Here is a 14,756-nt window from a genome sequence, read left to right on the forward strand (position 1 = left end):
GCCTACCCCTGGGTTAGACTTTCAACTGGCCATCCAAAAACTGCATTTCCTCCACTTCCGTACCATTGAGTCATTAATGTTGAATTCTCTCGCAGCTGCTCTATTCCCATGTTGTTGTTCCCATCTCTTAGTCAGAACATGGTATATCATGTTTAGGTTGAAACTAGCGAGCTAACTTCCTGCTAACTTCGAACTCCATAAAATTTAATAAGTTCTGTTTTCATGGATGCCTGGTTGTTAAACTTAATTGTTACACCTGGTAAAGTAGCAACACTGACCATTTTATTAAAGATGAAAGAATTTAGATGGTTTTTAACTCTCAGTGATGCCGCAGTGTTTGTTTGACTTTGGGACCTGAAGCGAACAGAGTTTTGGACCCAGATTACTCTGCGAGGCTCCTGATTATGGTAGCTGTAATGCTCCGACAATCCATCAAGCGGTGTGGCTTTGTAGCTTACCAAAGTCGTACTAAAACATTTTTTGACAGATTTTTGAGTGCCCTGTACCACATAAAATGTTCGAGGTCAGTAAGCACAACCAGAATTCCTACATAAGGATCACCGGATTATAAGGCGCACTGTCGTTTTTTTGAGAAAATTAAAGGATTTTAAGTGTGCCTTACAGTACGGAAAATATGGTATACTGAAGAAAAGAATATAATGCAATATATATATCGTTACCGCACATGCTTCAAATTATACCGCAATATGGATTTTAGGCCATATAGCCCAGCCCTACTTCAGCCCAACAATTGTATGGAAAAAAACATTCATCGATCTACCACTTATTAAGCATTTCTCAAGATGTCTTACACAAAGAGGCTTCCAATATTTAAATGTTCACATTCTAAGAGATGTTTTGTGAGCCACATTTGCCGAAAAAAAAATTCAATCTACAACTTATTAATTGTAGAAAGCATTGACTGCAATGACTCAGCATTGAGTCCAGCCTTGGTATAGTAATATAGCATCCTTTAATTAAGGACTCCTATCATGAAGCTTCATTTTAGCCAGTAGTATACTACAACATACACCATATAAAGATGTTAAGAATTCAAGGCAGTATTTAACTAATTTCCAGCACATCTATTTATTCCTAACATATCTTCACTTTCATATATGAAATTATGGCATTATATTTCTCTTGCATATGTCACATCTAGCTGTTTATGCATAGACATCGGATGGAACCAGCAGAAGTCATTGCATTGGGAATTCATAATTTTAAACTATGGCCTGTTTTTTTGTTTGTTTTTTAATGCACTGGTTAGAATTTATTTTATGGTTTTATCATGTCTGCCTTGAACCATGATTCATGTTTAGTTTTATATTTTATTCAGGAGAAAAGTTTACAGGCCTATTCTTTTCCAGCAAAAAGCATCCCTAAAAATGAAGTCTATTTTACCCTCTTGCTGTCTGTCATGTAAAAGTTGTTATAGAAAAAGCTGCAACACTTAAGTGGAGTTCAATCCTTTATTGATATCAAAAATGCACAAAAAAATAATTTTGTTACAAGGCATTAATACCATCATCTGTTTATTTTAAGAAAGGAATATTAATGGAACTGTGTTCAATCATTGATTTAATGCCACCTCTGAGACGTAGGACAAGGTGGAGGATGGAGTTGGAGTGTTGTAGTCAGAGAGGGTGTGGCCATCTTCCAGCTGCTTGCCAGCAAAGATCAGCCTCTGCAGGTCGGGGGGGGATGCCTTCCTTATCCTGGATCTTGGCATTCACATTCTCAATGGTGTCACTGAGCTCAAACTCCAGGGTGATGGTCTTGCCAGTGAGGGTCTTGACAAAGATCTGCATGCCATCGCTGAGATGCAGGACAAGGTCGAGGGTGGACCTCTTCTGGATGTTGTAGTCAGAGAGGGTGTGGCCATCTTCCAGCTGCTTGCCAGCAAAGATCAACCTCTGCAGGTCGGGGGGGATGCCTTCCTTATCCTGGATCTTGGCCTTCAAGTTCTCAATGGTGTCACTGGGCTCAACCTCCAGAGTGATGGTCTTGCCAGTGAGGGTCTTGACAAAGATCTGCATGCCACCCCTGAGACGCAGGACAAGGTGGAGGGTGGACCTCTTCTGGATGTTGTAGTCAGAGAGGGTGTGGCCATCTTCCAGCTGCTTGCCAGCAAAGATCAGCCTCTGCTGGTCGGGGGGTATGCCTTCCTTATCCAGGATTTTGGCATTCACATTCTCAATGGTGTCACTGGGCTCAACCTCCAGGGTGATGGTCTTGCCAGTGAGGGTCTTAACAGAGATCTCCATGTCATCCCTGAGACGCAGGACAAGGTGGAGGGTGGACCTCTTCTGGATGTTGTAGTCAGAGAGGGTGTGGCCATCTTCCAGCTGCTTGCCAGCAAAGATCAGCCTCTGCAGGTCGGGGGGGATGCCTTCCTAATCCTGGATCTTGGCCTTCAAGTTTTCAATGGTGTCACTGGGCTCAACCTCCAGGGTGATGGTCTTGCCAGTGAGGGTCTTAACAAAGATCTGCATGCCATCCCTGAGACGCAGGACAAGGTGGAGGGTGGACCTCTTCTGGATGTTGTAGTCAGAGAGGGTGTGGCCATCTTCCAGCTGCTTGCCAGCAAAGATCACCCTCTGCAGGTCGGGGGGGATGCCTTCCTTATCCTGGATCTTGGCCTTCAAGTTCTCAATGGTGTCACTGGGCTCAACCTCCAGAGTGATGGTCTTGCCAGTGAGGGTCTTAACAAAGATCTGCATGCCATCCCTGAGACGCAGGACAAGGAGGAGGGTGGACCTCTTCTGGATGTTGTAGTCAGAGAGGGTGTGGCCATCTTCCAGCTGCTTGCCAGCAAAGATCAGCCTCTGCAGTTCGGGGGGGATGCCTTCCTTATCCTGGATCTTGGCCTTCAAAATCTCAATGGTGTCACTGGGCTCAACCTCCAGGGTGATGGTCTTGCCAGTGAGGGTCTTGACAAAGATCTGCATGCCATCGCTGAGACGCAGGCGAAGGTGGAGAGTGGACTCCTTCTGGATGTTGTAGTCAGAGAGGGTGTGGCCATCTTCCAGCTGCTTGCCAGCAAAGATCAGCCTCTGCTGGTTGGGGGGGATGCCTTCCTTATCCTGGATCTTGGCCTTCAAGTTCTCAATGGTGTCACTGGGCTCAGCCTCCAGGGTGATGGTCTTGCCAGTGAGGGTCTTAACAAAGATCTGCATGCCATCCCTGAGACGCAGGACAAGGTCGAGGGTGGACCTCTTCTGGATGTTGTAGTCAGAGAGGGTGTGGCCATCTTCTAGCTGCTTGCCAGCAAAGATCAGCCTCTGCAGGTCGGGGGGGATGCCTTCCTTATCCTGGATCTTGGCCTTCAAGTTCTCAATGGTGTCACTGGGCTCAACCTCCAGAGTGATGGTCTTGCCAGTGAGGGTCTTAACAAAGATCTGCATGCCATCCCTGAGACGCAAGACAAGGAGGAGGGTGGACCTCTTCTGGATGTTGTAGTCAGAGAGGGTGTGGCCATCTTCCAGCTGCTTGCCAGCAAAGAACAACCTCTGCAGGTCGGGGGGGATGCCTTCCTTATCCTGGATCTTGGCCTTCAAGTTCTCAATGGTGTCACTGGGCTCAACCTCCAGAGTGATGGTCTTGCCAGTGAGGGTCTTGACAAAGATCTGCATGCCACCCCTGAGACGCAGGAGAAGGTGGAGGGTGGACCTCTTCTGGATGTTGTAGTCAGAGAGGGTGTGGCCATCTTCCAGCTGCTTGCCAGCAAAGATCAGCCTCTGCAGGTCGGGGGGGATGCCTTCCTTATCCTGGATCTTGGCCTTCAAGTTTTCAATGGTGTCACTGGGCTCAACCTCCAGGGTGATGGTCTTGCCAGTGAGGGTCTTAACAAAGATCTGCATGCCATCCCTGAGACGCAGGACAAGGTGGAGGGTGGACCTCTTCTGGATGTTGTAGTCAGAGAGGGTGTGGCCATCTTCCAGCTGCTTGCCAGCAAAGATCAGCCTCTGCAGGTCGGGGGGGATGCCTTCCTTATCCTGGATCTTGGCCTTCAAGTTCTCAATGGTGTCACTGGGCTCAACCTCCAGAGTGATGGTCTTGCCAGTGAGGGTCTTAACAAAGATCTGCATGCCATCCCTGAGACGCAGGACAAGGAGGAGGGTGGACCTCTTCTGGATGTTGTAGTCAGAGAGGGTGTGGCCATCTTCCAGCTGCTTGCCAGCAAAGATCAGCCTCTGCAGGTCGGGGGGGGGGGATGCCTTTCTTATCCTGGATCTTGGCATTCACATTCTCAATGGTGTCACTGGGCTCAAACTCCAGGGTGATGGTCTTGCCAGTGAGGGTCTTGACAAAGATCTGCATGCCATCGCTGAGATGCAGGACAAGGTCGAGGGTGGACCTCTTCTGGATGTTGTAGTCAGAGAGGGTGTGGCCATCTTCCAGCTGCTTGCCAGCAAAGAACAACCTCTGCAGGTCGGGGGGGATGCCTTCCTTATCCTGGATCTTGGCCTTCAAGTTCTCAATGGTGTCACTGGGCTCAACCTCCAGAGTGATGGTCTTGCCAGTGAGGGTCTTGACAAAGATCTGCATGCCACCCCTGAGACGCAGGAGAAGGTGGAGGGTGGACCTCTTCTGGATGTTGTAGTCAGAGAGGGTGTGGCCATCTTCCAGCTGCTTGCCAGCAAAGATCAGCCTCTGCAGGTCGGGGGGGATGCCTTCCTTATCCTGGATCTTGGCCTTCAAGTTTTCAATGGTGTCACTGGGCTCAACCTCCAGGGTGATGGTCTTGCCAGTGAGGGTCTTAACAAAGATCTGCATGCCATCCCTGAGACGCAGGACAAGGTCGAGGGTGGACCTCTTCTGGATGTTGTAGTCAGAGAGGGTGTGGCCATCTTCCAGCTGCTTGCCAGCAAAGATCAGCCTCTGCAGGTCGGGGGGGATGCCTTCCTTATCCTGGATCTTGGCCTTCAAGTTCTCAATGGTGTCACTGGGCTCAACCTCCAGAGTGATGGTCTTGCCAGTGAGGGTCTTAACAAAGATCTGCATGCCATCCCTGAGACGCAGGACAAGGAGGAAGGTGGACCTCTTCTGGATGTTGTAGTCAGAGAGGGTGTGGCCATCTTCCAGCTGCTTGCCAGCAAAGATCAGCCTCTGCAGTTCGGGGGGGATGCCTTCCTTATCCTGGATCTTGGCCTTCAAAATCTCAATGGTGTCACTGGGCTCAACCTCCAGGGTGATGGTCTTGCCAGTGAGGGTCTTGACAAAGATCTGCATGCCATCGCTGAGACGCAGGAGAAGGTGGAGGGTGGACTCCTTCTGGATGTTGTAGTCAGAGAGGGTGTGGCCATCTTCCAGCTGCTTGCCAGCAAAGATCAGCCTCTGCTGGTTGGGGGGGATGCCTTCCTTATCCTGGATCTTGGCCTTCAAGTTCTCAATGGTGTCACTGGGCTCAGCCTCCAGGGTGATGGTCTTGCCAGTGAGGGTCTTAACAAAGATCTGCATGCCATCCCTGAGACGCAGGACAAGGTCGAGGGTGGACCTCTTCTGGATGTTGTAGTCAGAGAGGGTGTGGCCATCTTCTAGCTGCTTGCCAGCAAAGATCAGCCTCTGCAGGTCGGGGGGGATGCCTTCCTTATCCTGGATCTTGGCCTTCAAGTTCTCAATGGTGTCACTGGGCTCAACCTCCAGAGTGATGGTCTTGCCAGTGAGGGTCTTAACAAAGATCTGCATGCCATCCCTGAGACGCAGGACAAGGAGGAGGGTGGACCTCTTCTGGATGTTGTAGTCAGAGAGGGTGTGGCCATCTTCCAGCTGCTTGCCAGCAAAGATCAGCCTCTGCAGGTCGGGGGGGATGCCTTCCTTATCCTGGATCTTGGCCTTCAAAATCTCAATGGTGTCACTGGGCTCAACCTCCAGGGTGATGGTCTTGCCAGTGAGGGTCTTGACAAAGATCTGCATGCCATCGCTGAGACGCAGGAGAAGGTGGAGAGTGGACTCCTTCTGGATGTTGTAGTCAGAGAGGGTGTGGCCATCTTCCAGCTGCTTGCCAGCAAAAATCAGCCTCTGCAGGTCGCGGGGGATGCCTTCCTTATCCTGGATCTTGGCCTTCAAGTTCTCAATGGTGTCACTGGGCTCAACCTCCAGAGTGATGGTCTTGCCAGTGAGGGTCTTAACAAAGATCTGCATGCCATCCCTGAGATGCAGGACAAGGTCGAGGGTGGACCTCTTCTGGATGTTGTAGTCAGAGAGGGTGTGGCCATCTTCCAGCTGCTTGCCAGCAAAGATCAACCTCTGCAGGTCGGGGGGGATGCCTTCCTTATCCTGGATCTTGGCCTTCAAAATCTCAATGGTGTCACTGGGCTCAACCTCCAGGGTGATGGTCTTGCCAGTGAGGGTCTTGACAAAGATCTGCATGCCATCGCTGAGATGCAGGACAAGGTCGAGGGTGGACCTCTTCTGGATGTTGTAGTCAGAGAGGGTGTGGCCATCTTCCAGCTGCTTGCCAGCAAAGAACAACCTCTGCAGGTCGGGGGGGATGCCTTCCTTATCCTGGATCTTGGCCTTCAAGTTCTCAATGGTGTCACTGGGCTCAACCTCCAGAGTGATGGTCTTGCCAGTGAGGGTCTTGACAAAGATCTGCATGCCATCCCTGAGACGCAGGACAAGGAGGAGGGTGGACCTCTTCTGGATGTTGTAGTCAGAGAGGGTGTGGCCATCTTCCAGCTGCTTGCCAGCAAAGATCAGCCTCTGCAGGTCGGGGGGGGGATGCCTTTCTTATCCTGGATCTTGGCATTCACATTCTCAATGGTGTCACTGGGCTCAAACTCCAGGGTGATGGTCTTGCCAGTGAGGGTCTTGACAAAGATCTGCATGCCATCGCTGAGATGCAGGACAAGGTGGAGGGTGGACCTCTTCTGGATGTTGTAGTCAGAGAGGGTGTGGCCATCTTCCAGCTGCTTGCCAGCAAAGATCAGCCTCTGCTGGTTGGGGGGATGCCTTCCTTATCCTGGATCTTGGCCTTCAAAATCTCAATGGTGTCACTGGGCTCAACTTTCAGGGTGATGGTCTTGCCAGTGAGGGTCTTAACAAAGATCTGCATGCCATCTCTGAGACGCAGGAGAAGGTGGAGGGTGGACTCCTTCTGGATGTTGTAGTCAGAGAGGGTGTGGCCATCTTCCAGCTGCTTGCCGACAAAGATCAGCCTCTGCAGGTCGGGAGGAATGCCCTCCTTGTCCTCGATTTTGGCCTTGACGTTCTCGATGGTGTCACTGGGCTCAACCTCCAGGGTGATGGTCTTGCCAGTGAGGGTCTTAACAAAGATCTGCATGTTTGTGATTGTATAAAATTTGAGGAATATACTTATTAAGAATTAATACAAAAAGCTCCAGATATGAATAAATTACTGATTAAACTTCTCTTTACCAAAAAACAATATAAATGTCCAAGCTAGGGACTAAAAAGCTTTAAAAATCTATAAAATAATATTACTATGACGCGCCTAAGAATGAGAACTGCAGGAGCCATCTCAGCCAAAGCATCATTTTGAGTGAGTGACATTCCTTTTGTTCAGCAGCCGGTAATGGAGGTTACTGGAAGTGCTGAGTCACTACTGTAAGTGAACGTTACCTAAACAATGCTGTGTAACAAATCGGTGGTAAAAAAAGGAAAATCGATGATGAAACGACAATTAAATATGTAAAAACTTTATACAAGAGAAAAATATAATTCTGAAAAACTACTGTATTTTGGAGACCTTTGTTACCACTTGTTAGCGAAACCCTAATAACGTTCAACACAGTGATACAACATCATTGATACAACATCATTGATACAGCAATACAGTGATACAGCAACACATTTGTAAAAACAATCAATTCTTTATCCAACAAAATAAAAAATAAATAAGAAATAAAAAATAGAAAAACCCTTACGATTGATAATTGATGTCAAATCTGCTCCGTAGCTTGTCCTTTGTAGTTTCAAGCAGGACTGTGGGAGTCTTTCTGGCTGGCAGTTATTTATAGTATAGGTCATCTGTAAATGTCCATCCGCATACATAAGTAGTTCTGACCCTTCCGAAAGCCACTGCTTCAATTTTTGTTACTTAGTTCTTCAATAATGAATAATTATAATATAATAAATATAATAAATATAAATATTTCAAAGTCAAAGCTATTATGTTTGCAACAATGTACTCAAAAATCCTCCCCCGCGGAATGATATCATCTATGCACTACGGCTTTCGCATGACGCCAAGACCGACGTGTGCACTCAGGAACTTGCTCGAACCAGCACAGCAACGGGATTCTTCCCCGAGCTTCTGATTGGATGACACAGTTGTTTGTTTGATCAGCGATTGGTTGCTGTGTTACAGTAAGTAATGTTTCATGATAAAGTTATGGTTATGTCCAATGACTGGTTATGACAATAAGGTCAAAACAAGAAGCTTAAATGTGACCTAATTCGACAAACCATTATATATATTTTAGGCTATAGAAGTATAGGCTACGTGTCACATTCAAGCGTCATGGATATAGATTGAAAAATAAGAGTTAAGTAGCTTATTCTAACTTGGTTTATTTGAATCTAGTTCTTATCAGTGAAAATATGGGTGTGAAAGTTATTATAAAGTAAAAGCATGACTGCTATGTTTCTCTTTAGTCTCATGAAGCATGTACACAAACTGGAATGGAGACTTGACAATGAGCTAAGATAAATCTGTATGAGGAGTACTACATTACATTGCTGAACACAATGATCAGCATTTAGTTTCATCTTAGAGTATGCTAAACTTATTGAGGCCTCACAGACATATTGTTATCTTTGTGGCTTGAACTGAACACTTCTAAAACCTTCAATGTAATGCTTCTACACTTTGTAAGTCCCTTAGGTAATATGACATCTCTTTATTTTGTTTCCTTGAGCAACATCATGAAAAACGAGTTGAACTAGGTTAGGCATGTTGTCAACACCCAGTTGAGACTAGAAAATTCCAACAAGGTAAAGTCAGATTGAAGATTGTAGGGAATGACTGCAGGTCAGTGAGTGATATATCTGCTTAGACACACTGAGCATCTCATTTTTATATTTCTTGGTTTGTAAAGTTTATTTCCAGGACTGTAATTAGTGATCAGTGCCCACTTTTACCCCCCACCAATAATAAATGTAGCACCGTAAACTAAATCAACTTGGGCTCAGATGGGGCCTTGTGGGTTTCTATTTTTGGGAGTTTGGCTGTAATGCAGCTCTGAGAGCCTGATTCAAATGAAATATGTATTAAGAATGTGTTTATGAACATGTAGCATGAGAACGTGATGTAGAGATAACAAAGCCACAGCAGCTGAGTGTGATGGCACACCATGGCAGCCTGAAAAAAGACAGAATGAACACTCTTCACCAATGTAATAAAAGACAGCCCTGGGAATTTTACCCTGGGATCGAAGTAATGCTAATTACCAGGAAGACACTCAGGTCCATTATATTCAATACAGAGACATGGTTCAATGATGAGGAAAATTGACAATTTATTAGCAACTATTTAAAACAGCATATAAAAGCACAAACAGGGATATTAATATACAGGTATTCTAAAAGATTAAGAGCCGAAGCCTACCAGTGGGGGGATAGGGATGCCATATCCAGAAACAAAAAAAAAAAAAAAGAAAGAAAAAAAAAGACAAAATCACCAATACTTAAGTGCAGCACACAATCACATACTCACACTCTAACACGGCTAAAAACGCAGTTGTGCAATACACAAAGTATCCCACCACCGAGGCACTCCAGTCACCTCCACTTTAGGCCCTCTGCATCTGAGTAAAAGAAACAAAGAAAGTTAGGATGTGTTAAAAGAAAAACTAATATGCACATGCTGGGGTTGACCCAGCTGCAGAAAAACACTTGTGATCTGCAGCTAGAAAAAGGGCCTCCTTCCAGTGGTGTACCAAAAAACAAAATTACAAATCAAGACAATAGAGAGCCAGGCATACAACAAACTAAATTAAACCTTGAATCTGGAGCAGACACTGTCACTGTGTCACTCCAAATTTTCGTCCGACTACTCTAATTAAATTATTATGTCCATTAACATATATGCCAGCCCTGGTCGTCACCCAGCAACCACAGTGCAGAGGGCACTGTGGTTGCTGGGTGACCCCATGTCTGGGGCTCTCCTCAGCTCTTTCCGGGAGGGTGGTGCGGTTGTCTCTCCGGTGGTCCTCCTTGGGGTTTTGCACTTTGGGGGGCCTTTGGATATCCGGGCCTGTTGTAATCAGGAAGTCATGCACACAGAGACACACACTCACTCATGTGCATACGCACGCGCGCGCACACACACACACACACACACACACACAAACAAACAGTGCCTTATCTTTTATAACCATAGGTTTTTTTTTACAATGGGTGGTGCTTGTGTGTACTGTAACTGTTTTCAATAAAAGGCGGCAAGCGGAGGCCGGAGTCGGAGTCGTCTGAGGTTGGGTTCAGAGTGCTTTTCTGAGACACCGACTGGGGCTTCCCTTGCGCAAGTTAAAACCGATCGATCACTGTTTGCCTTGATTTGTTCACAGGAATAAGTTTCTGAACCAGCGGGCCTGCTGCTGCGCAGACCCAACAAGCTGCGTCACAGCAGGGCTGAGGTGATTCAAATTTACTAACGAGGTGGCTTGTAAGAGGCTTCGGCAGCTATACTGTTCCGCTCGGTGGTTGGTAAACGATCGGTGGCACCAAATGAACACCTACCAGCCGTAATGGAGGCTTCAAGAAGGTATCCACAGGTGATATTAGTAACATGAGTAACACTAATCAACACACGTATCACCAAGTCAGGTTTGGCAGTGACATGTACGTAACTCCTAGCTGCAACACTGGGGGAGGTCAGGTGACCAAAAAGCCGGATGGGGATGACAACAGGTACGCAATTCGGGGCGCTCAGATAGCCGCTACTATTTATAGCAGCGCCCCCTTATGTGCCTTACTAATAGTGGGATCAACAACCAGTAAATATAATGTTCATCCTGCTACATAAGTAAGGATTCAGAGTCACCTGATCCAGCCCTAACTACATGCTTTAGCAAAAAGGAAAGCTTTTGCTCAATCCTGAATCCAAACTAGAAGCTGGTTCCACAGAAGCGGGGCCTGAAAACTGAAGCCTCTGCCTCCCATTCTACTTTTAAATACTCTAAGAACAACAAGTAAGCCAGAAGTGCGAAAGCAAAGTGCTCTAATAGGGTGATATGGTACTACAAGGTCATTAAGATAAGATGGGGCCTGATTATTTAAGACCTTGTGTGAAGTCGGACCCTGACACACCAAGACACTGACGTGGTGTAGAACAAAAATTAAAGAAAAGCGTGAATCAACATATAAACAACGCCTGAAGTTACAGAGGTTTTATCAGAGACACAGCTAGTGTCTTGCAAGTGTTTTGCAATTTCGCATAATTTTAAAGAGTTTACATTTGTTCAGTACTGAACAGCAGAGATGAGACTTTCTTGTAAGTAAAAAATCTTTTTTATTTGCGCTGCTTTCAAAAGACAGACCAACAAAAAAAAAAGTGACGATAGTATTTAGAAAAAAATCATGGCTTATACATGATATATATATATATATATATATATATATATATATATATATATATATATATATTTATCATAACTCTGGATTTACTAGGCTGTAATTAAAATTTAAAAACCGGAGTATACTTTGAAGTCTGAACTTTTAACAAGGGCTGAAATAGAGACTTGTTGCTATGTCAGCTTAAATCAGTCATGTGATTCGGAGGTGCAGCGTGTCCGTGGACCCCAGAGGGTTAATAACACTCACCTTCATTCCATTTCCAGCATGTAACAACCTGAAATTCCCCCTATGGTGTTGTTCAAAATGTGCTCTGGCACAATCCTAGGCATTGTTGCTACTGAACAGTCTGTGCTATGGGCTGAACCATTTGTTAATGGTGGAGGCAGGTAACACTATGCAATATATTCAGTTTTAGAATTTATATTCACTGCTAACTGTAACTACCCTCAAAGTATCTTATTTTATTAAACAAGTCTGTCTTAAGCAAAACTAGGGTGGTACTAAGGGTGGCAAGACATCATTTTAGGGTGGCCCTTGTCACCCCATTGCCACCGTTCTAGATCCGCCCCTGTGTTACTCCTGGGTTTAGGCTCCTCAAACTCCTGAGGGAACCATCTGTCTCTTTAGCTGCTGAATGCTTCGTGATGTTCATATATTTCTGTCTGTAATGCTGTGCTGCTGCTAGTACTGCACACTTTTTTTAAAACCTTTTCCTGTACCTGATTATTTAGACAGCTAGCACATATCCAGCATGCTTTTAGCATCAAGCGTATGATGCATGCATGCACATGTATGTATGCATGCATATTAAGTCGGTTACTAATTTTCTCTTCAATAATTGTAGAGACATCCAATATAAATAAAATGAATGACATTCTGCAATGTTTCCCATCTTACGTTCCTGTTTAAGGTCTTCTTTCAAAATTGTTCTCAGCGCTGTTGCAGGGCTGATCCTGGTGAACAACCTGGACCAAAAGAACATGATGTTCTGCATGTCTTGTCAGTTCCCAAGCATTCTCATTCAAAACTGTTTCAGACCGCAGCCCTTCAACATATACGGCACCTTGGACCTTCAATGCAGAACGTGCCAGAGAGTTGACAGTGCGTGGGACTCCTTTTCTATAATTCAAAGGAATGAATTTTTCCAGAAAATGAAAAATTTATTCCTTTGAGTTATAAAGTAGAGCACTAGCACTCACATTTTACAGTCACAAAAGTGTGAAAAGTGGAATGTATGCGCCTACAAGAAATGATAATATTCTCCTTTTACCTCAGCAGGGGCTCATTTCCCAGTTAATGTGTTTGCAATTAGTACATTCTTCTGCCTGCAATAAAAAAAACCCAGTTATTAAGACACAGCATATGCTGCAGCGAGGGAAAATGATGAAATTATTCTCCATTTTTCCTCTCTTTGAAATGGTTTTCTGTTTTTGCTGCTGCTATTTATCAGGCAATTATCAACATGATGAAACCTAAATCACTTTTAAAATGCGCCTAACCTGTCAGACACTACATTCCCTCATATTTATTTGCCTCCTTCCAGGAATCTGCCGACATTTGTGAGTCTTTATATTGATGCTTTGATTTTTACTGTTATACCGAGGCTATAATAGTTATTCTCTCATTGATAAATTCAGGAATTGCAGTGAAAAAGTAGTTAGACATGCACAGTAGGACGTCAACAATGCCAAACAGGCCAGTCATGTACTCGCAGACTGTGTCCCGACATGTAGTTTAGCACATATGAAAAACATGCAGGGGCCTTTTCTAAATTTATGCTAACTGGAAAGTTCTGAATACATCTCCGCTCATTGTCTAAAGGTAATGTCTTAAAGTTATAGTGTGTAAAATCTCACCACCATATTTTAGTCAATTGTAGATTGCTGTCAACTGAGTTCTGTTGGTGGCCTCAGTAGGACAAACAATTCGTCTGTAGTGAGTGTAGCTTCTCAATATGCTGGGTGTCCACATGTATTTACGCTGGAGGAAGCTGTAAAAATCTGAAAAAAAAAGAGTTTCAATTAGAGATGGACCGATCCGATATTACGTATCGGTATCGGTCCGATACTGACCCAAATTACTGGATCGGATATCGGCGAGAAATAAAAAATGTAATCCGATCCATTAAAGATCAAAAAAGCACCTCACAAAACTTGCTACGCGGTGTAACTCGGCTCATAACCGTAGCACGTAGCAGCAGTGTGCATCACGTGATAGAGCGGCTGTGTGTATTTGTAGCCTTGCTAGCAAACCAGCATTTCATCTATGAGGAAGTTTTCCCAGAGAGAAGTAAAGCAAGTGTGTAAGTTCATCTCTGAATGTCTGTAAAGCATTCCCACGTTAAGCTTAACAACCATACCTGGAGCGACTGCCTCTCTCTCTCTCTCTCCTGCTGCTTCAATCGTGAAACTGCTTAATGATCAGCTGATCTGCTTTTCTGTCGCGAGTCCGTCTCTCTTCTTAGTTTTTGGCCCACTTCTCACCAGAAAGAGGAAACCAGCGGCTGAACAACAGCAGCACGTTTAAGCTTGATAAGCTGTTGTTAGAATTTATTTAATATTACTTTCTACACCAGGATCTTTTTCTACATAGCTGACGGCTGGTAATTGTGCAGGGGCGGATCTAGCAAAGTTTAGCCAGGGGGGCTGATAGGGCATGAACAGGGAAAAGGGGGCACAAAGACATACTTTTCTTTCTTAGTCTCATTTAAAATGTCTAGTTTTTAATAAATAATTATCTGACTCTTACACCCAAAGTTTTAATCTTGTGTAAAATATATAGAAGTCCATTACTGTATATAGTAACTGTTAAGTCTAATATACCCTCGTAAGTTATAGTACTTTTTCCTTTGGGAAGATACCATCTGTGCAGTCTGCAATTCTGTTGAAGAAAGATGTTGAATCTATTTAATTATTCTTGAAAAATAATTTATTTTTGTGCATTTTCCCCCTGCATCAAATTAAATTTGATTACATCGATTAAGCATCATGAGGTGGAGGGTGGTTCCCTATTTATTTATTTTTTTGCTGGGAGTTTGCAACCCTATTAGTTAGGTTGCTTAAAATTTCTTCTAAGTACTCTTTAAAATACCAGAATAGGGAGGATGGAGCAGGTTTAACTTTATTAGATTGATCAGTGTTGCTGAACTATGACATATTTTGGACGCAGTGTATTTTTTACATACAGGTATAACAGAGTAGCTTTAGTGTTGTTAT

General features: G+C 44.7%; 1 protein-coding gene and 2 pseudogenes across 1 annotated transcript; all 3 read right to left on the reverse strand.

Annotated features, from left to right (window-relative positions):
• Nucleotides 1-1,637: 1,637 nt before the first annotated feature.
• Nucleotides 1,638-2,039, reverse strand: LOC146509609 (polyubiquitin-like). Its single transcript, XM_085175489.1, has one exon. It carries the CDS (start codon nucleotides 2,037-2,039, stop codon nucleotides 1,638-1,640), a length of 402 nt encoding a protein of 133 aa, XP_085031615.1.
• Nucleotides 1,749-4,091, reverse strand: LOC146509610 (polyubiquitin-C-like; annotated as a pseudogene).
• A 10-nt stretch (nucleotides 4,092-4,101) lies between these two features.
• Nucleotides 4,102-7,327, reverse strand: LOC146509611 (polyubiquitin-C-like; annotated as a pseudogene).
• Between the last annotated feature and the right edge of the window lie 7,429 nt (nucleotides 7,328-14,756).

This window comes from Neolamprologus multifasciatus, chromosome 10, assembly GCF_963576455.1.
Source record: "Neolamprologus multifasciatus chromosome 10, fNeoMul1.2, whole genome shotgun sequence".
NCBI classification, from domain to species: domain Eukaryota; kingdom Metazoa; phylum Chordata; class Actinopteri; order Cichliformes; family Cichlidae; genus Neolamprologus; species Neolamprologus multifasciatus.